At 57.7% G+C, this 21,220-nt stretch overlaps 1 protein-coding gene across 1 annotated transcript; it reads right to left on the bottom strand.

Moving 5' to 3' along the window:
* Positions 1-3,216: 3,216 nt before the first annotated feature.
* ATP13A1 (ATPase 13A1) lies at positions 3,217-19,184 on the bottom strand. The gene is made up of 26 exons (XM_068979681.1): positions 18,804-19,184; positions 16,571-16,660; positions 16,301-16,491; positions 14,840-14,912; positions 14,498-14,653; positions 14,324-14,393; positions 14,140-14,246; positions 13,508-13,637; positions 13,349-13,404; positions 12,808-12,934; positions 12,590-12,727; positions 12,390-12,510; positions 11,848-12,005; positions 11,408-11,583; positions 11,225-11,335; positions 10,075-10,200; positions 9,191-9,299; positions 7,536-7,735; positions 7,357-7,453; positions 5,557-5,717; positions 5,370-5,484; positions 5,088-5,284; positions 4,080-4,222; positions 3,829-3,940; positions 3,604-3,747; positions 3,217-3,520 (listed from the first exon to the last, which is right to left on the bottom strand). Exons 1-26 carry the CDS (start codon positions 19,182-19,184, stop codon positions 3,410-3,412), a joined length of 3,600 nt encoding a protein of 1,199 aa, XP_068835782.1. The 3' UTR covers positions 3,217-3,409.
* Between the last annotated feature and the right edge of the window lie 2,036 nt (positions 19,185-21,220).

Below are 21,220 nucleotides of genomic sequence, written 5' to 3'. Positions count from 1 at the left end.
TCACAAAGCTGCTCGAACAGATGTGAGTTAAGGGCATGTGCTTTAATGTGGTTGGTAATTTTAATCACATCATACAAAATGTTAAGTTCAGGTGACATTTTTTGGCTAGCAGCATTTCTTTATGGATGACACAGTGTGTAGACTCGCACTCAGAAGTGACCTCATTGACCCAAGAAGTGAAAGCAGAAAGACTTTTAGTCACGGCAGCCCTTCAGTCCATGCATATACCGACAGTGAGCTGATACATAAGAACTCAGACTTGTGGTGTTGGTGGCAACAGAAGTGCAGGTAACATATTCTCATGAAAAACACAGCACACACACTGCTGCCTTGTCACACTGGTGGATTAGTCACCTGGATTGCATACTGTGTCAATTTGCTAACCCTAACAACTGGGCCTCAATATTCTCTATTTCATGTTAGTTTAGTTATGAAAGTGAAAAGTCAAAGTGCCAGTCACTCAGTCGTGTCTGACTCTTTATGACCCGTGGACTGTAGCCCGCCAGGCTCCTCTGTCCATGGAATTCTCCAGGCGTGAATCCTGGAGTGGGTTGCCACTCATTCCCTTCTGCAGGGGGACCTCCTTGACCCAGGGACGGAACCTGGGTCTCCTGCATTGCAGGTGCATTCTTTACTGTCTAAGCCACCAGGGAAGCCTAATTATGGTATCCTCTAGTTATGGCACTAGCCAAAAAGGAACACACGCCACCTTTTGAACTGCAGCCTCTCCTAAAAGTTCATGACAAATGTCCTCAGCAGCAGGAAGGATCAACTCTTCACCAACAGTAAAGGGCTTAGCTTTAGCAATAGGGTTAGCCACTAAGAATGATGTTTTCTGTTCAGACACATTTAATGAAGTGGTGGCCTTCAAGAACTGCTTCTGTTCTTCGGTTCACTTTTTTTCTTCTGAAGAACTCCAAAGGCTTGTCTTTTAACGCAGGGTGGTTGGTCTCCATGTGGCAAAGCAGTTTCGAAGGCTTCATGGCTTTGTTGGATAGCCAGTTACCCATATTACACAGCACGGTCTTACAGCGTGTGAGCCCCTTTTACAGTGAACTCGTAAATTAACTATGCTAGGACTCTTGGTTGCTGTTGTTCAGTTGCTAAGGTGTGTCCGACTCTTTTGCGACCCCACGGACTGTAGCCCACCAGGCTCCTCTGTCCATGGGATTTCCCAGGTAAGAATACTGGAGTGGGTTGCCATGTCCTTCTCCAGGGGATCTTCCCAAACTAGAACTCTTGGTATTTCCTTTCAAATGCTTTTTTTTTTTTTGGCAGTCTTGGAGTCTTCTGCTGTCTCACCACTGGGTCTTTCCTCCCTTACAGAGCTCTCCAGTGACATTTGCTTTTACACATTTTGGCTAGGGTCAACTTGCGGGCTTATCAAAACTGTTACCTGAGTGCAGTTCGGGAAAGAGGCACAGACGGAAGTGAAGCGGTAAATAAAATGGGCAGGCCACACATGGACTAAAACGAAGTGTTGGATTCTGACTTTAAGCCTGCCATCAGATGTAGCTGCATAATCGAAGTACAACTCACTTGCCACTATAAATCCTGCCGAGAGGTGCAGCTTAACTGGCACTTGCCACTCACTGATAGGGATCTGAGTCTGCAAGCAACTGACGATGGTCTCTGTGCAGTGGAACCGCTCTACTACTGACCACCTGCATCTGCAGCTGCTTCCTGTGCTGGCATCGCCACCTCAGCTCCACTTTAGAACACCAGGTATTGGGTTCTTGTAAGGAGCGCGCAACCTAGGGATCTAGGTTTGAGTCCTTGCATGCGCAGTTCATGGTGCTGTGAGACTCTAGCGCTGCCACTGGTCTGACAGGAGGTGGGGCTCGGGTGGTAACGCGCGAGATGGGGAGCGGCTGTAAATACAGATGAAGCTTCGCTTGCCCACCTGGCGCTCACTCCTTGCTGAGCAGCCTGGTTCCTGAGGCCCAGGGCTTGGGGACCTCTGCCCTAACATGCTGGGGCTGAAGACACTACTGGGGAACCCCTGGGAGGGCCCAGTCAGGGGTCAAAGCACCCCTCGGACCTCTCTCATGCACGGAGGGTACAAGGACGCTTGCTCTGAGCCCACTGAGAGTCATTCCCAGCAAACTCCCCCACCCAGGGTGCGCCCCTTCCCCATCCGAGTGCCTCAAATGGTCTCAGGGGTCCCCTGCTGGACGGGGTCTGGCACCTCTGTTGTTGTTCAGTTGCTAACTGGTGTCCGGCTCTCTGCAACGCCATGGGCTGGGAGACGAGCAAAGAAACAGCAGGCACCTCTTCCCCTCTGGACACCCTGGCCAGTGTCCAGGGCCCACGTGATGCTCAGGGCCGGTCCCAGCCCTGTCCTCACTCTGGCTTCCAGGGCTCTCGGTGGGCTGTGGGCCACACCCCCTCTGACAGAGAAGCCTGTTGCGTGGGTGGCTGAGGATGACCAATGAGGCAGGAGCAGAACAGGGTAGAGTCCCTCACCGAGCATCAGTGGGGAGAGGAAGCGAGCTGTCCAGAAGCCTGGGCTTGGGTTCCGTGGCCTGAGGTCGTCACATGCAGCTTGTCAAGAGTTATCAAAGGCACCCACACCTCACACTCTGGAATTTCTGACTGGAAATAAAAGGCTTCTTCTAGTTTTTTTTTTGGCTGTTGAAAAGCAAAGAAATCTCTGACTGTGGCTCTTAGCTTTCACACCACCAAGTCCACAGCTCCTGAACTGTAGTGGGTGAACGCCTTATGGAAGGAAGGACAGTGTCATTATTGAGAGCCAGAGTGCAGGCCAGACCCTAGGTAGGATGACCGTGTGCTGGTACCCGTGTGCTGCGGAATCCTGAGGGCTACGACCCGACTCAGTATCTGTAATGACTTCAACTTCCTTGTATCTGACACCATGAGAGGAAGGCATGCTGTTATTTTGCATGTTACTTAAAAAGGAAAATTGCCACGATCCTAAGACTTCCCTGAGTGCCTGAGATGTCAAAAATGTGAAGCCGCGAGGCCATGGAAACGCTTACAAAACTAGGAAGTGCACAGAGGTCTCTGGGTTCCGAGCTCGGCCTGTCCAAGTGCCGAACGTGTTGCAGAGCAAAGTCAGAACCTCACACTGCCCAAGGCGGGAGGCAGGGGCCAGGACCTTCCTTGGGGACCACTCAGACCCTGACACCCCCTCTGTGGCACACAGATGCAGGAGAGGTTTCTTAAAATCATCAATGCTGCTTTATTTACCAAAGGTGCTAGCCCAGGGCTGGTTCCGCCAGCCAGGCCCTCAGCCAGCCATAGGGGGGCAGGGTCGGGGGTGGGTGGGGGGTGTCCCAGCTCAGTCCTGGTGGGCAAGGCCAAGTCGGCCTCATTGTGGGGGCAGTGCTCCCTCCTGGGGCCCTCGTGGGGCTCCTGCCCAGTGGCAGCAGGGGCCAGCACTGCTGTCTCAGGAAGGCACTTTCAGCTTTGGGGTCCCCAAGAAGAACTGCAGGACGCGGTCTGCCAGGAGCGCCAAGCAGAAGTCCAGGAGGAGGACCTGGGCGATGACCAGCTTGAACTGTGGGGCAGGGAGTGCTGGTGAGTCAGGTGCCCAGACAGGTCCAGGCTGCGTTCCGGGACCATGGCTACGGAGCGACTCACCTCCACAGGGATGTCCACGAGCCCAAACTGGCTGTTGAACTCAGGTGAGGAGCCAAGGAGCAGGCCCACAATGGCCAGGAGAGACACGGCCAGGCTCCACACCAGGGGCCTGTTCTCAGGCAGGCTCTCCATGAAGGGGGGGCCCTGTGGGGACAGACGGATGGAGAGCTGCGTCATGGGGGCCGAGGGTGGGCAGGGGGTGCCTGGACAGGGGCCAGGCCTCACCTTGTAGTTAATGGCGAAGGTGGCCATCTGCATGGCCATAGCCATGATGTACACTGTGCTGTTGACCAGGCTCGGCTCAAATTCTTTGTACAGGTCCACAAACTGCTCCTGCCTGCAGGGACACGGGGGGCGGTCAGGGCCCCTTCGTGATCCCTGCTGCACCCCCAGAACCAGGGCTCTGCTGGCCTGCCCACCCCAGGCCAACGTCTGCGCGTGTCCCTCCTGCCCCCTGGCCCTGGGCGGGCACTCACTTCTCAGGGCTCCGGGCCTGGGCCTCGCTGTACAGGTAGACGAGACTCACAAAGTGCACACAGAACTGCAGCGTGACGGTGAGGATGGTGTACAGGTTGAAGATGTTGGGCAGGGGCCGCTCTCGAGACAGTGTCTTCAGGGGCTGCAGAGGCAGGCAGGGGGTCAGGGCCCAGGCTCAGCCTGGGGTCACCCACTACCCTGCTCCCTGGCAGGCCTTATGTAGAGAGTGGTCACTGAACTCTGGGGGTTGTAGGTCGGTGCCAGTCGCCTGCTCACTCCTCCAGCTGCTCAGTGCAGATGCCACGCCAGCCTTGCTCAATGCCACGTGCTATCACAGGGGTCTTACGACCCACCATGCCCCTGCTCTAGAATAAACGTAGAGGCCCCTGGCCCCACTACTGCTCACGGCACAGGCAGAGTCAGTGCAGACCACTGCCCATGCCCTCTGGCCTCCAGGGCCTCCTGCACCAGCCCTTGACCACCCGCGACCTTTGTGGGGCTCCTGGCTGCTTCTCTTGCTCTTTATGCGCTCACTTGAGTGTCGGCATCACCCAGGCCTCCCTGGCTGGCCCCGAAGCCGTTCCCCACAGCCTGTGTGGCCCCACTTGGTGGTGTTCTCAGCACTGCATGCTTTCTGAGTGGTCTTGATCATCGTTTCCCCAACTGTCTTGTCCTCACCTGTGTGGCCCAACTGAGACCCCAGCCTGTGGACAATGCTGGACCAGAGATGCTACACTCTGAAGAACCCAAGTGGGCGCCCACCCTGCCCTCGATCTCCATCTGAAACTTGGAGCTGACAGTTCTCACCCCAAGGGTTGCTGCGCAGGTAAGTCAGACCTGTGGCTCCACCTTTAACTGCATGCCCTGGATGGCCCAACTGTCAACTGATGGCCGACCTGCAATCCGAGAAGCCTCTCAAGACCTCCAGGGCAGGAATCATGGCTCAGAGAAGCAGAGGGTACCCTGGGGCTGGAGCAGGAGCCCCTGCTTTTCGGCTCCTGGCCCACCTTGGAGCGGGAGATGAAGAGGAAACAGCCAGCCAGAAGCAGCCCCTGCAGCGTGGCCTGGAAGTCACTGAACTTGACGCCCTCCAGGTACAGGACACTCTGGCTGTAGGCCAGGATGAGGGCGTTGAGCGCCAGGATCTTGAACATCTGCAGTGTGGTCACCAATGTGCATCGGCCCTGCTTGATCACGTGGCAAACTGCGGGGGAATGCAGGTGTGGGCGTGCGGCCAGGCAGCAGGGCCGAGGGATGGGGCAGCGGGAGGAGCAGGCAGCAGGACTCACTGCACTGGATGGAAGAGAGCTTGGAGGTGAAGGGCGCGGCGATGCTGGCATCCCCCAGCTTCACCATGGGCGTGCTCTCGTCCTCTAGGTCCCGCAGCACCTGACTCAGGCGGTCCTGCGAAGCAGGCAGGCGGGTGAGACCTGACCACAAGGGGGCGCTGGTGCCCCTCCGCCTCTGGAGACTCACCCGCTGGGAGGCCAGCTGTTCCTCGGGGGCTGGGAGCCCTGACCTCTGCTTGGCAGCCCTGGAGGTGGCCCTGACTCCGCTGTTGCTCAGGACGGGACTGTCCCGGGGCCGTCGCCGCCGTTCGACAACCCTCTCAGGGGCGTTGGCCAGGAGGGCCACACCTGGTGGGAGAGTGTCAGGGGCCAGAGCATGGGGCCTCTGCTCGACGCAGCTTGCCCGGTACCAAACCCCCCCATTTCACCTGCCCACCCACCCCAAGGAATGGGCACCTCAGAGAGCATCCATCCTACTTTCTACCAACTACTTATAGAAAAACGACATGAAAAAAGCAATACCCAAATAAAGTATGTGACCCTGCTGCTAAGTCACTTCAGTCGTGTTTGACTCTGTGCGACCCCACAGATGGCAGCCCACCAGGCTGCCCCATCCCTGGGATTCTCCAGGCAAGAACACTGGAGTGGGTTGCCATTTCCTTCTCCAATGCATGAAAGTGAAAAGTGAAAGTGAAGTCGCTCAGTCGTGTCCAACTCTTAGTAACCCCATGGACTGTAGCCCACCAGCCTCCTCCAGCCATGGGAGGCAAGAGTACTGGAGTGGGGTGACATTGCCTTCTCCGTATGTGACACTACATAGGTCCAAAGTGATTCCCAGAGAAGTTTATTGCCAAGAGTCATGAGGTCAAAAGCAGAGACATAACTTTGCCGACTAAGATCAGTCTAGTCAAGGCTATGGTTTTTCCAGTGGTCATGTATGGATGTCAGAGTTGGACTGTGAAGAAGGCTGAGCACCGAAGAATTGATGCTTTTGAACTGTGGTGTTGGAGAAGACTCTTGAGAGTCCCCTTGACTGCAAGGAGATCCAACCAGTCCATTCTGAAGGAGATCAGCCCTGGGATTTCTTTGGAAGGAATGATGCTAAAGCTGAAACTCCAGTACTTTGGCCACCTCATGCGAAGAGTTGACTCATTGGAAAAGACTGTGATGCTGGGAGGGATTGGGGGCAGGAGGAGAAGGGGACGACAGGGGATGAGATGGCTGGATGGCATCACTGACTCGATGGACCTGAGTCTGAGTGAACTCCGGGAGATGGTGATGGACACAGAGGCCTGGTGTGCTGCGATTCATGGGGTCACAAAGAGTCGGACAGGACTGAGCGACTGAACTGAACTGAACTGAACTGATGTGGTCATGAGAACTGTAGTTGATGAACCAAGTAAATATCTGAAACGCACTGAAAGAAGGTGGGGCTTCCCAGGCAGTGCTAGTGGTAAAGAACCCGTCAGCCAATGCAGGAGACCTGGGTTTGATCCCTGGGTCAGGAAGACCCTCTGGAGGGTCAGTAACCCAGTCCAGTATTCTTGCCTGGAGAATCCCAAGGACAGAGGAGCCTGGTGGGCTACGTGCGGTCGCTCAGAGTCGGACATGACTGAAGTGACTTAGCACACGTGCATGAAAGAAACGAAGTTAAATTGTCTTTAAATACCAGCTCGCTATCTGTGCTGTGTGACTCGGAATCAAGGTGGTAAACTCTCCTGGCCTTGGCTTTTGGTGCTCACACTGCCTGGGGGGAGGGCTGAACAAACTGAGTTGTGTCTGCCCCATGGAACCTGCCTGGGCCCCCACCACACTCTTCCTCAGGCACATGTATCCCTTCCTGGCCTTGGAGCCCTTCAGATACCCAACCCCATTGGTCCCTGCCCCATCTCTTCACCACTGCCACCTTACAGAACTGGCTCAGTGGCGTGCCCCTGACGGTAAGCCAGTGATGGCAGAAGAGCCCCTCCCCCGACCCCAGGCTCACCCACATCGGCGTGCTTCAGGGCACCCACGTCATTGGTGCCGTCTCCGCACATGAGGGTCACGTAGCCCAGCTCCTTCAGGCTGGTGATGACAAACTCCTATTTGGGGAAGAGATGGGCTGAGTGAGGGCTCTGTGCCGTGCCCAATGCCCCGCCTGCCCTCTGCCACCCCCGTACCCACCTTCTGTTTGGGGGCCACTCGGGCAAACACTTGCACGTAGGGGATGAGGCGAAGCAGCAGCTGGGGGTCCTCGGCCTGCAGGTGGGCCAGGCCATCGCCCGTGAGGCACAGTGCGTGCTCCCGGGCCAGGGTCTTGGGGGAGCCCTGGGCCAGGGGCTGTGAGACGCTGCCGTCGATGGAGCGCCACTCACACGGGCCACCTGCAGAGCCAGGGCCCAGGGTCAGGGCGGGCGTCAGCTGTCAGGTGGGCCCTCTCACCTGGACCCCACGTAAGCAGTCCTTGTCCTCCTTCTCTGGAGCACCTTCTTACTCCTTACCCCTCCTAATCCAGGTCCACAGCAACCTGCCTCCTAGACTCTCAGCACCCCACAGAAATCATGCATGGAAGGCTCTGATACAAAGAATAGGAAAACCTAGGGCCTAAGCCACTAGAGACTGCATGAAGAGGCCAGACCTAAACCCAGATAGCGTTTGCCTGTAATGCTGCTCTCCTAGGCCAGGGCACCCCATGTCGCTTCCTCAGGCCACACACTGCTTGCTATCCACTTCCCCTTTCTAGCTGGTGGGTCCAGGCTCAGATGCTGAGTGGCAAGGACAGCTCAGGGCAGTCTACCAGCCCTTGTGGCACTGGGCTGGCCCTGAGCTGTCTCAGCCTGGAGGAAAAGCAATCTCCACCTGGCTTGCTCTAGCTGTTTTGCTAAAGTAGCTTGGCTGGAAAGCTAGTCTTGGTATCTCTGGGCCACCCACCTACGATTTTCCAGGCTTTGGAAGAGTGCAGTGCCTGGGACTGGGACAGAGATCTGGGATATAACACAGACTGAGAGAAGGGCGAGGAGGCTCTGGAAGCCCCCTTGGCTGGGCCACGCCAGCATCCTCCTCTGTCTGGCCTGCTGCCTGGTGACACCCCTGCTGCACGCTGCTCCCAAGCCAAGCCCCGCCCTGGGGGCCACCCTAGGGCATCTGATAGATCCCACCCCACCAGCTGGAGGTGCTGGACCTGGATTTGCCTCTTGACCAGTCTGATTCTGAGGCACCACTCACAACCAGTTCGGTTACTCAGGAGACGCCAGAGACCACGAGCTCTGGACCTGAGTTCAAACCCTTAGCCACAGTGTCTCCAAATGACCCAGGTGGATGGATTCACTTCTGTTTCTTTATCTACAGAGCTGGGACCCCCAACAACTGATCCAGCTGGGTTCCTACGTGGTGTGGGAATGGCAGGCCCTTCCACATGGAGCAGAAGGGCTGACCTGGTGAAGCAAACCAAAGCCTCTGCCCTGGGTCCAGCCACGCCAAACACGAGTACCAGAAGTCCCCGTGCTCTCAATGGGAGCACTCAGGCAGTCAGCCGGGCCCAAGGCGGGGAGACTACAAAACGCGGGCTGCTGTGAGTATAACCCATTGCTTTAAGACTGCAAGTCACCGCTGGTCCTGGAGCCAGGGGTCACCTGACGCTGCTACACGGGCAGGGTATGGAGTTCCCCGGCTGGGTAGCCCGAGTGTGCTTACGGGGCAGGACTGTGACCAACGGGCCTGTGTCACAGGTGCCGGAGGATGCCAGGCATGCTCACTCAGGCTGGGCACAGGGGTGAGCCACCAGGTGGGAACTGCTCTTGGACTCGAGGCCCCCCAGCTCATGAGACATGGGGCCTCACCTTTCCCCGTAGGAGGCTGCAGGATCAGCGTCTGGGCCTTCTCGATGAAATGCAGCTCCCGAGCCACGTGGCAGGCAGTGAGTGGGTTGTCACCTGTGATCATGACCACCTGGGGAGAAGGCAGACGCTCAGGAGAGCAGGGCTCAGTGGTCAGAACTGCAGCCTGGAGACACGGGGGCTAAGTCTCTTCTAAGGAAGGCCGCAGAGGGAGCTCTTGGCCTCCTACTGGGGACTGGGCTTCCAGGAGCCATAATGTCTGGTAGCGGTTTCTGCAAACAGTATACGTATCTGTGTCTTTGTGAGAACACTCACAGCCTTTAATTATAACATACCCCAAGAACCAGCCTTTGGTGTGGACCCTCTTGGCTTGGAGGCTGGTGATGGGAAGACGGGCCCCGACTGCTGAGGGCCGGGTGAGGACTAATCGTATCACTACCCCGACACTTCCAGCTCATCTCCCACACGCTAAAACTGCAATTTGAACCCCCAACTAGAAAACACAAGCCGCGAGGACTGACAGCAAAGCCACCGGGACAGACGCAGCCTGTATGGGTGTGGTCTCCACATTCTCTCAGCCAGGCTCAACTTTCCCCTAAGACGGGGTGGAATGGGGGAACAGCCCTCATCTCCCAGGACGCTGGGGCCTGATGAAGTGAGGTGACAAGGGTGGGCAATGGGTCCTAGAGCATCCTCAAGATGGGTCAGCACGAGCGTAAGTCATGGTGGAGTTCAACCAAGAGCCACGCTTTTTGCTTCCAAGGCCCAGACGCCCACCCCTGGGCACCCCACGGAGGGCCAACTGTCTTCCACTGTCACATTCCCTCGGTAAGGAGCAGCCAAGACCGCCACCCGGGGGCTGGCAGGAAGGGGGCCAGTGGCTGTACCCGATGGGAGGCATTCTGGATCTCACGGATCACGGCCTTGGAATCAGCCTTGAGCGGGCAGGAGACCACGATGAAGCCGACGAACTTGAGGTTGCACTCCAAGGCCTCCCGCTTGACCTCCCGGGCCTGTGGATGGAGACACCGGGGCCCTAAAGATCTGTTTCTCTCCTCCTTCCTCGATACCTAAGCTCTGACACGACAACATGCTGGGGATGGGTGTGTCAGAGACAGCCCCCTCCTTGCAGGAGGGGAACCTGAGGGTCAGAAGATGAGAGATGTGGGGAGGGTGAGGCACCCTGGTGGCAGAGGGGCTGAGCAGTGGCTGGGCGGCCCTGGCCCCCAGCGGCACCTCTCCCCTCTATCACAGTCAACAGCGTGGCACAACGTCCCTGCGAGTCCACTTCTAGGACCAGAGAGTCTGGCCTCTCCTTTGATGACCACTGAGTGCAAGCTGACCCTCCTCACCTTGTACAGAAAGCAGAAAATCTCTGCTCTCAGGGCACTTGCCTTCTCCAGGAGGAGACGTGTAGTAAAGGCATAGAAACCAGAGCACCGAGTACCGTGAGACAGACAGGGGGTGGGGCGGAGGGGCGTGGGCGGCACAGGGCGGGGTGGCTCTGGCACGTCTGTGACTAGGCTCTGGAAACAGAGGTGTGACCTGCTGCGCTTTCTGGAAGGATCTCCTGGCCACTGGGTGCAAGCAGATGAAAGCCACTTGGATGAGGGCCGACGTGGAAGCAGACAAAGGAGCAGTGTCAGTGATGGGGGTGGGAGGAGAGCCTACACGGATGCGGGCTGTGACCAAGGGCTGGGGATGCCCCAAGACCGTACAGTGGCCAGCTGGCTAGGCAGGGCAGCGGCGGAGCTGGGGAACCCAAGGTGCCCCAAGGCCTCCGCAAAGCGGGTGAGCATAGGAGGTGAGACCTGGGTGTGTTCTCCAGGGAGCAGCCCTGGATTTGGGGATGGGACGGGGTCCCGTAGGGGAGGGGGCATGCTGGGGAGAAGAAACCGCAGACAGAGTGCCACCTGGGGCCTCCAAAGGTAGAGGCCAGGGAAGAAGACGATGAAACTGTGGCTGCTCGTGGTGGCACCACAGCGGGTAGGGGGTGATCTGCACGGGGGTTGGCGGGTGAGGGGCCTGGGCCCTTACCTGCTGGTGAGTGAGGTGCCCCAGCTCCTTGTACCCCAGCGCCAGAACTCGGGCTCCTTCCCGGGAAATCTCCGTGTGAATGTGGTGGTAGTCAGGTGGGCACTGGGCGAACTGCAGGGAACGCAGGGGGAGATCACCGACCGCCCTGGACCCCCCTCCCGACCCTGGCCGGGGCTGGCTCACCATGGAGTGCAGGGTTTCGGGGGCCCCCTTCACGGCCGCGATGTAGCAGAGATCGGTGGAGCCGAGCTTCTCATAGGAGGCGAGCACGGACATTCGCTTTAGGGCACTGGCAAAATGAAAGCGCTGGTGAATTTTCAGCCCCTGAGTTTTAATACTTCGGGGGAATACTTTCTCATCTGGAAACAAATAAGCACGAGTCCTGAGGGCCTTCGCCCCGAAGAGGCTGCCAGGCCCCCGCCCGCCCCCGCCGCGCCCTGCCTCCCTCCGTCCCGTCCTCCCTCCACCTCCACACACGGGGTCTGGCTCTGGAAGGGGTCAGAGCTGGGCAACCTGGGCACAGAGGCGAGCCTGTGCCACCCGCCTGGCCCTAAGGTGAACACACAGGCGTCCTGCCCGGGGATGTATAAGCTGGTGGCGTGCTGGCGGCCCCAGCCCCTCACCTCTGGTCAGTGTCCAGTCCACGGCCGTCAACATGGCTTTCTCCAGGGGGTCACCCACGAGGGTCCCGTCGTCCAGCTGCATGAGGGAGTGGCATGAGGCCAGAGCCCGGTGTGTCTCTATTGGGATGCTGGACACAGGGGTCACCTCCTTCCCGTCCCTGCAAGGAGGACCCGCTGCTTACAGAGTGGAGGGGAGTGGGCAGAGCAGCCCCTGGGGGTCAGGACGACGGGCGGGCCCCCACGCGCCACTTGTCACGGGGCAGGGGCAACGACGACAGTGTTAGGGTGTCACCTTGGTCCTTGTAGCATCTGTGCCTGCTTCACGACGCCCCCAGAGATCACGTGGCTGCCTGAGGCCTGAGCTGGGCCACGTGTCGCTGTCACTCACACTGACAGCTGCTGGGGGGACCCCTGGAGTGGGCCTCAGCGGGAGGGCCTGTGCCAGGCCCTCACTTTGAAAGCTTGGGCTGGGCAGCTCTCTGTCCCGAGTGCCCAGAAACGCCCCCGGTGGGCAGCTGGTGACCCCGATGCCCCATGCTCACCGGAGCCCAGCCACACCGCGCACCACCAGGCTGTCACTGGTCAAGGTCCCTGTCTTGTCGAAGCAGCACACCTCCACCTTGCCGGCGAAGGGGATCCGGAAGGGCTCCGTGCAGTACATGTCTGGGTGGTGGGAGCCAGGGTCAGGGGCCCTGCAGGGCCGCAGCCCACTCGGCGCCCTGCCCCTGCCCCGGAGACTCACAGAGCTTGGCCAGGGCGATGAGAGAGGTGTTGACGGCCAGAGACAGCTCGATGGGCAGCTCAGGGGGCACGACGGAGGTGAGGATCAGCGTGCACTCCAGGAAGAGCTTGTAGCGGTTCCGGCTGGGGTCCTTGGTGCCTGCGCAGACAGGGCCTGCCAGTCCGGGGCCTCGGGCCTGGGGCCGAGCAGATGGGGGGGCAGGGGGTCAGGGCGCTTACCTTCGATCCACACGTAGGCGGCTGCCGCGATGGCAAAGACCAGGAGGAAGAGGATGAAGATGAAGGTCTCCAGGTTGTTCGCCGTCACCCTCTTGACCCCAAAGAGAATGGTGCGCAGCAGCTTGCCCTAGAGGATGGAGGGGCAGAAGGCTCTCCTGGGAGGGCAGCAGCCTCTCCTGCCCCCCGACTGAAGATGGGGGTCAGGGAAGGAAGTGGCTGTGACTGGGGCAGGGGTTGAATTTTCCAGGGGAGAGCTGACCATCATCTTTCCTAAGGAATCCTTAAGCCACTTCAGTGTTTACTTGGCCCAGACAGTTTCTGATCCCCAGGTGTGCGGGGTCACAGTCTGGGGTCTCCACTAGAGCCCCAGCCAGGGAAAGCGGACCTGCCCTGGGGCTTGTCTCTGCAGTTGCCCCCAGCCCAGCATCTGCTACCACAGCGCTTATGGGCTGTATGTTCTGGGGTCTGGAAAGGCTGCCACCTCAGCTGCCCACCGGTCGGCCCAGGTGCCACCCTCCTCAGGACGGGGCAGGTGCCACACCTGGGACGTGTTGAATCCGGTCCTCAGGACGTAGGCCACACACCCGTTGTCCACGGCTGGGGAGACAGAACGGCCGTCACTCGTGCCTGCACACCCCGGGCCTCTCTCAGGGCTGAGCAGACCCGGGGTGCAGGGACCCTCCACGCCCGAGGCACTTACGTTTCAGGCCTGCGGCAGCTTTCTGCGGGGGGATGTGCTGCACGACTTTGGTGCCCCCGAAGACAATGTGGAGCCGGGCGTCGGCCTGAAGGTCCAACACCCGGCTGGGGCTGAGGTCCTCGATGGGCTCCTGGGGAGGTGGGGAGGATGATAGAGTCAATGGCTCACCCCATCCTGGCCTCCATCCCTGGTCGAGTCTGCAGGGAGCCCGCCCGACCCTCACGGGGCTCTCTATCCAACCTGGTGCGTGTCACCAGGGTCACGGCCCCGGTCTGTCTTCTTCCCACCTTCGTGCACAATACTGACTCCCTGGGACCCTGTATCCGCCCCACCCCGGAGTCACAGCTTCTAGTTCTCCCTCAGCCCACCTCACCGAGACCCCAGAGGGCCTGGCTCCCCACTGACACTGCTGCCTCTCGTCTCCTCCTCACCACCCGGCTTCCCTTAGTCCAGGGTGCTAACCCGCCAGGAAAGCCAGGAGCCCCGTCTGTGCCTCCTTCGTCTCCCAGGCTCCGTCCCTCCTGGGTCTGAGCCTGGGCAGGACCCTGGCCCGTTTCCTCCCCGGTGAGTGTGATGCTGAGAGGCCTGAGTAGACGGAGGCGCACGCCCCTCCCCGACGCCCGAGCCGGCACCTTCATCTGGGGCACTGACTCCCCGGTGAGCATGGCCTCGTCCACGATGCAGCGGCCCCGCAGCAGCAGCACATCGCAGGGCACCAGATTCTCCTGGGGGGAGCGGCCTGTGGGGCAGGGCGGGGGCGTTGGACTGAAGCCCGAGGCAAAGGCTCCCGCGGGGCAGAGCAGGACTGGGCCTCACCGATCGAGACGATGTCCCCGGGAACAATCTCATCGCTGGCAATGGGCCTCCACTTCCGGCTTCGGTAGACCTGGGCGAGGGCAGGGTGCCGTCAGTTCTGGGGATGCTCCCATGCTGCGCACCCCCCAAGACCACAGGGACCCTCCTACCCGCCCACTGCCCCACTGGCTGCACCTGGATCATGTGGGGCTTGTTGCCCATCTTCCGGATCTCTGACATGTTCCGCATCTGCTGCTGCACCAGGGAGGCCTCGAAGGCCACCAGCATGGAGAGCGTGAAGACACTGTAGTACCAGTACTCGTCCAGACACCAGAGCCCCACACAGAACACCTGCGGGGCACGGGCCTGTCTGTTCCCAGGAACGTGGGAGACCGCCTGAGGCGGACTGGCTGGCAGGTCGTGGGCCACTCTGCCCATGGGCTCTGCCCACGAGGGCAGGGGAAGCTTTCACATTTGGACGTGGGCTGGGAGGGTTCCAAGAACAGGTGGGAAGAAGGACCGATGCTGCTGCTTTACCTGGAACACAAAGAAGGGCGCCGTGGCTCTCTCCTTGAACAGCTCCAAGAAGTCAGGCACCACCATCTCGGCCCTGAAAGACAGACGGCTCACCCTGTTACGGGCAGGAGGCCCCACTTTGACTCCTCCACTTGGGGGCACTGAGGGCCTCCCTGGGCGAAGGGATGCTCCATTCAAGCCTGTCTTCTTGACCGTGCAGCGCCGAGGCGGGCATGCTGACTGCCCCAGCCCTCTGCTCTGCAGAGCCCTGATGAAACCTCTGAATCTGCACTGCAGGCACTTCAGCGAGCAGCCACACGCTCGGTGGGCTGGTGAAGACAAGACCCTGTCAGGTGGTTGGGGGACAAGGCCGGGGGGAGGAAAGGCTGACTGTGGGCCGGGAGCCTTGAGGCTGCACAGAGGAGGCTGGGCAGCGCTGGGCTGTGGGGCACCCCAGGGCCTGAACCCCACCCTACTATGGAGAGGGGCGGTCTGAGCTGGGATTTCCAAAGATTCCTTGGATGAAAGCCCTGGAATTTGAGGAGAAGGGCTGAAAGGTGCGCTCTGCAGTACTCTGGGTGGTGGCTGGCTCTGCCCAGGGGACCAGGTCAACTTGGGCTGTCTCTGTTTGGCCCTGCAGAACTGCAGTGATGTCCAGGACGTGGGACTTGGGAAAAAGAAACTGCACCGTGGCTGCGTTGTGATACAAACTGAGCTCTGACCCGGACTGTCCAGGGTGCCTTCACCCGAGTGAAGGTGGGGTGAAACGGGACACCCCAGCCTGCCAGCACGCTGACCGGGGTGGGGTGGGAGGAGATCAATAAATGCTTCTGGTAAGACTTCTGATTAGATTGCTGGGTGCGGTAATGTTTTTGTAATTTTTGAAAAGCAGCTAGGTCAAGAAGTAATTTCCTAGAGAGTCTGAGGGTTTTCAAGTCACGGACAATCACCACCAGGATGGGGGCTCTGAAGCCCAGCTCTGGTCCCACCCAGCCTGGTGTTGACACAGGCGGTTCTGATGAAGGTGAAAGGACAAAGTGCTAACAGAGCATCTGCCTTCCACCTGGTACAAATGAGCTGCTCTGATCACCACCGTCTTTTCTCTTATTATCCCTCATATGCTCCTGGGATACTATGAGAAGAATGACAAGAATTCACATCTATAGACAAAACTTCAAACAAAGACAGAACTAGAAACACAAGGCAAGGATGAACAGCCCCGGGCCAGGCTTCCAGCAGCGGGCCCTTCAGGGGGTCCTATCAGCAGGCAAGTTGGGAGAGGCTAGACTAGAACATCTTTCTCAAAGGGCGCCTGCTGCGTTCACCCGGGACATTTTGTTGAAAGGCAGACTCCCCCAAACCGCTGAGCATACACAAATGGGGCAGGCGCCATTAACTGGAGCAGGGACTCGGCCTGTGACTATAAGGCAGAGCCCCAGCCCTGTCTCAGCAGGGGCAATATACAAGCGTGCTGGGACTCACTTGTTGCTCCCAAACTTCTTCTCGGCAGCACGAATCTCCGAGTCCTCCTGGAACCCTCTGTTGCTCTGGTAGAATGAGAAAGCGTTTCCCACTGGAAAGGCCACGGGGAGAAAGCGCTTCTTCTCCAGGGCATCATAGGAATACTTGATCTTCTGGAATTCGAAGGACAGCACCTCCTGCCCGTCTTCGCCCTGTGGGAGGTGAGTCTGTGGCAGGGGCCCCTGGCCTGGGGACCCCATCTGAGCCCATGCCGGAGCTGGTGGTCCCTACCTCATCGCGATGCAGGGCCACGAGTTCGGTGGAGCCGTTGTTGGGAGTCGGCACCACCTTCACAAAGGTTGCTTTGCGGGCGTCGTACTCCTGTGAAAGGCAAAGCGCCACTGCTGAGCCCTCCTCAAGTCCCAGCTCCACATTCTGGAACATGCCACTGGGCTCTAGGTGTGGGCTTTGCCACACCCAGTTTACCATCGGGACAAGGGACAGCATTTCACTGGGCCTTTGGTCCCGCCCATATCATAAAGCCAGGGTCATGAACAGTGCCAAATGCCCAGGGCTCTGCTGACGAAGGTAAACTCCAACAGGAAAAATGCTGCCTGGCACGAGGTACGCTCTCAATCCGTGTGAGTCAGGCCCTGTCCCAGCCCACCTGGCCTGCTGCTCCCGCTGACCCCCCGCCGCCCATTACTATTCTCACTGTGTTCTCCAGTGGCAAGGGACAAAAAGGCTCATCCTTGCTCCAGCAAAGGGCACATGCTGTTTTTTTCCTGCCTGGAGCGCACGGTCACACCGCTGGCTTTAGGCCTTTGCTCAAACGTCACCCCTCACCACCTCAAGCTCCCCCACAGGATCTGTGTCCTGGTTTTCCCTTTTGCACTGACGGGGGAGTTGCATCTCCCCCACTAACACCAGGAGAGCAACGCATCTTGTCTGTTTTGCGATTTCTCCAGCACTTAAGACACAGAGGCGCTGAATAGAGCTGCACTAGTGCTTTCAGCTGTGAGCTGCATCCACTCCACAACTGCTTCACCAGAACCTGGGTTGCCCTGTTTTTTTTTTTTTTGGGGGGGGGGGTGTGGAGGACACAGCAGTGATCCTGAGAAGCAAGGCCCTGCCCCTCCAGGAGTTCATGGTCCCCAAAGCAGGCAGAAACTAACGACAAAAGACAGAACTACCAACCCTGGGAACGCCAGGTAGAAAGGTGCCAAATAGTACATGGGGCCAGCCGCACGCCGGGTGCTCTGCAGATGGCGTCTCAGGTTCTTCTTCCGCTGGCACCCTGAGCTAAGTGTTACGGTTCTCACTTTACACTAGGGGAAACTGAAACCCAGAGAGGAGAAGCACACTTATCTGAGACCTCTGATGTAAACTCAGATCTGCCGGTCCTAACCTCCAGCTGTTGAGCTCTCCATTTCTGGAGAGGAAGTTAATAACAGTCCCACTTTTCGGCTGCAGGCTAGCAGGCAGCTGTAAGTTTGGGGGTGTCACCCCCCAACTTCCCTCCATTCTTTCGTCCGTCACTGGGGTCTTTCATTGCACTGACTGGAAGCTACCAATCCCAGAAGGTTTAGTCTCCCTTCTGGGATAAGAGATTTCAGTTTCTCAAAAGAGAGAATTCAGTTCATATTCGGAGTCAGACAGGTTGTAGGGTGGGGTTGTTGCTTCCCTTTCTCTTTCTGGAGCCCGTGGCGCTGTTCCCTTTCTCTCTTCTTTTAGCAAACAGGTCTGGGATGAGGGGAGGCTGGCTGGAGGCTGCCCTCAGTCCCCATGGGTCCACACCTGCTGGTGTCATGAGGCAGGCCCAGAGGGCAGTGGACAGTCAACTGCTGAGTGGGCAGTGCTCATCCAGACCTCACTGCTAAAGGTCATGTGTACTAGCGTGCTGTTATATTCTGAGGGCGGCCCTCTTTAACATCATACCCTTGCAGACGGACATAAGGGTCTCTGAGCAGTTAAGTCACTTGCTCACAAATACCCACTGCTCCTCTTAAACGCTGCAATTAACTGCGTTTCAAGCTCATTTCAGTCTTTGTGGGGTGGAGGCTCCCAGCACTGGCCAGCAGGACTGATGCTCAGTTCTGAAGATGCACAGACAGGGATATCCATCCTACAGGTCTAGCCTCACACTTTGAAAAACAAGGTAGGAGACAGGCAACAAAGAAGGCAGGACCGATTCTAGGAGACTCGCACTCGCTAGTAATGGGAGCTAGCAAACGGTGACATATGCTAGGCTCGGCGCTAAGCTTTTTACAGGGTCCCTTATCGAATCTAATCGACCACACCAGGGAGGAATTTCAAAGGGAAGTAACCTGCGCCAGGGTCGTACAGTTAAGTCAGTAGCAGGTCGGAATTTAGCGAGCAGCGCAAAAGGATGGAGGGCGCCCGGCGACGCCTGGGACCGGCTGAGGCAGCCCCGGCTGGGTTGGGGACCGACACGAACGCAGAGGCTGAGATCCGCGGTGAGGCCTGACCACGGCTGTGGTCGGTCTCGGGCGCGCACACTTACCGGGGTGCAGGTGAGCGCGCAGTGCGCGTGCACGGACCAATGCCCCGAGAGGACGGTGAGCGCGTGCGCCAGGCAGATGGTGGCCAGCACAAGCAGCGCGGCCTCGGGGATCTGCGCCCAGCTGCTGCCCCAGCCCCAGAAGCCGGTAGCTGCGGAACCCAGCCAGGCCGGGTAGAGCACACCCACGAATGGGAGCAGCGTGAGGCGCCGCAGCAGCGCCAGCCGCCGGTACGGCCACACGGCGGCGACCAGCTCGTCGCCGCTCTGTATGAGTGCCGGCCCAGCGGCGAGGAGCGCGCGCTGTTGCGGCCTGGGCTTGGGCTGCCCGGCGGGCCGGGCCCCGCAAGGAACCGCATTGCCCACCGCTGCCTCCGCCGCCATCTTTCCCAGCGCCGCGCTCGCTTCCGGGCAGAGGCACCGGCTCACTTCCGGTTTTACTTCCGGTAAACCCTGGGGGCCGCCATGACACATGGGAGGAGGAAGAGCCCGGGAAACGTAGGTATTTGTGTCTGAATTTGGCTACTCAGGGCATCGCCATGACAGGCTGTGCCCGGAAGGAGACGCAGGGCACCGCCATGATAGAGAGGGCTTGAGATGACTAAAACCGCCTACCTACTCTGCCACGCCGGATTGAGACCGGAAAAGACGAGGCAAGGTGGGCTGGGCGCCACCATGACAACCTAAACCGGAAGAAGCGAATTCTCTTCGGAGTCTGCACTGTCTGGGTCGGGAAGGGTGGAGCCTAGATGCTGCGGAGGCGGAACCTAAGAAGAGCCGGTGCTGTGTGGGCGGGGTTTATCATTGAGGGTGGAGCTTGTGGGGGTGCGGAGGGGGTGAGGCTTCCCTCCCCCTGGGCTTGGGTTTAGCTTGAGGCTGGTGAGCTTAGAGGGTCAAGACAGGATACAGTTCAGCTCAGTCGCGTCCGACTCTTTGCGACCCCATGGACTGCAGCACGCCAGGCTTCCCTGTCCATCACCAACTCCCGGAGTTTACTCAAACTCTTATCCATTGAGTTGGTGACGGCATCCAATCATCTCATCCTCTGTTGTCCCCTTCTCCCGCCTTCAATCTTTCCCAGCATCAGGGTCTTTTCAAATGAGTCAGTTCTTTGCATCTAGGTGGCCAGAGTATTGTATTTTCAGCTTTAGCTTCAGTCCTTCCAATGAATATTCAGGACTGATTTCCTTTAGGATGGACTGGTTGGATCTCCTTGCAGTCCAAGGGACTCATCTCCAACACCACAGTTCAAAATAATAAATTCTTCAGCGCTCAGCTTTCTTTATAGTCCAAATCTCACATCCATGCATGACTATTGGAAAAACCATAGCTTTGACTAGATGGACCTTTGTTGGCAAAGTAATGTCTCAGCTTTATAATACGCTGTCTAGGCTGGTCATAACTTTTCTTCCAAGGTGTAAGCATCTTTTAATTTCATGGCTGCAGCCACACCTGAAAAGAGGCATCATGTAATAGGTAATAATTACACACTCACAAGGGGCTTCCCACGTGACCATAGTGGCAAAGAATCTGCCTGCCTATGCAGGAGAAACTGGTTCTATTCCTGGGTTGAAAAGATCCATGGGCTAGAGGACCCTGGTGGGCCCCAGTTTGTGGGGCTGCGAAGACTGGGCCAGGACTGAATCACTGAGCACATACCCACAAGATTACTTCTTTTACATAAGAATATGAAAAATTGGTGTTTATTTACTGTTTCATAAATGCTGTTGTTTGAACAAAATCAGCATAGGACTAATAACGATGGTGATTAGTATTTCAATACTTGTTTTTCAGTCACATCTGACTCTGTGATCCCATGGGCTGCAGCAGGCCAGGATTCCCTGTCCTTCACCATCTCCCAGAGCTTGGTCAAACTCATTTCCATTGAATCGGTGATGCCATCCAGCCATCTCATCCTTTCCCAGCATCAGGGTCTTTTCTAATGAGACAGCTGTTTGCGTCTGGTGGCCAAAGTATTGAAGCTTCAGCTTTAGCATCAGTCCTTCCAATGAATATTCAGGACTGATTTCCTTTAGGACTGACTGGTTTGATCTCTTTGCAGTTCAAGGGACTCTTAAGAGTCTTCTTCAACACCACAGTTCAAAAGTATCAATTCCTTAGTGCTTAGCCTTCTTTATGGTCCAGCTGTCATGTCCATATACGACTACTGGAAAAACCATACCTTTGACTATATGGACCTTTGTTGGCAAAGTAATGTCTCTGCTTTTTAATACATTGTCTAGGTTTGTCAAAGCTTTTCTTCCAAGGAGCAAGCATCTTTTAATTTCATGGCTGCGATCACCATCCACAGTAATTTTGGAGCCCAAGAAAATAAAGCCTGGCACTGTTTCCACTGTTTCTCCATCTATTTGCCATGAAGTGCTGGGACAAGATGCCGTGATCTTAGTATTTTGAATGCT

This window comes from Capricornis sumatraensis, chromosome 9 (assembly GCF_032405125.1).
Source record: "Capricornis sumatraensis isolate serow.1 chromosome 9, serow.2, whole genome shotgun sequence".
NCBI classification, from domain to species: domain Eukaryota; kingdom Metazoa; phylum Chordata; class Mammalia; order Artiodactyla; family Bovidae; genus Capricornis; species Capricornis sumatraensis.
The sequence above is the reverse complement of the archived record's forward strand: the minus strand, read 5'-3'. Positions and strand labels throughout refer to the sequence as shown.

Bases quoted from the DNA above. Each gene is read 5' to 3' on its own strand.
- ATP13A1 (XM_068979681.1), bottom strand. From the start codon at position 19,184: ATGGCGGCGGAGGCAGCGGTGGGCAATGCGGTTCCTTGCGGGGCCCGG. The intron at 13,405-13,507 runs GTAAGTGCCTCG...CTGTCTCCCCAG, and splicing joins AGCTGCCGCAGGCCTGAAAC to CCGTGGACAACGGGTGTGTG. The intron at 3,521-3,603 runs GTGAGTCGCTCC...CCTGCCCCACAG, and splicing joins TCGTGGACATCCCTGTGGAG to TTCAAGCTGGTCATCGCCCA.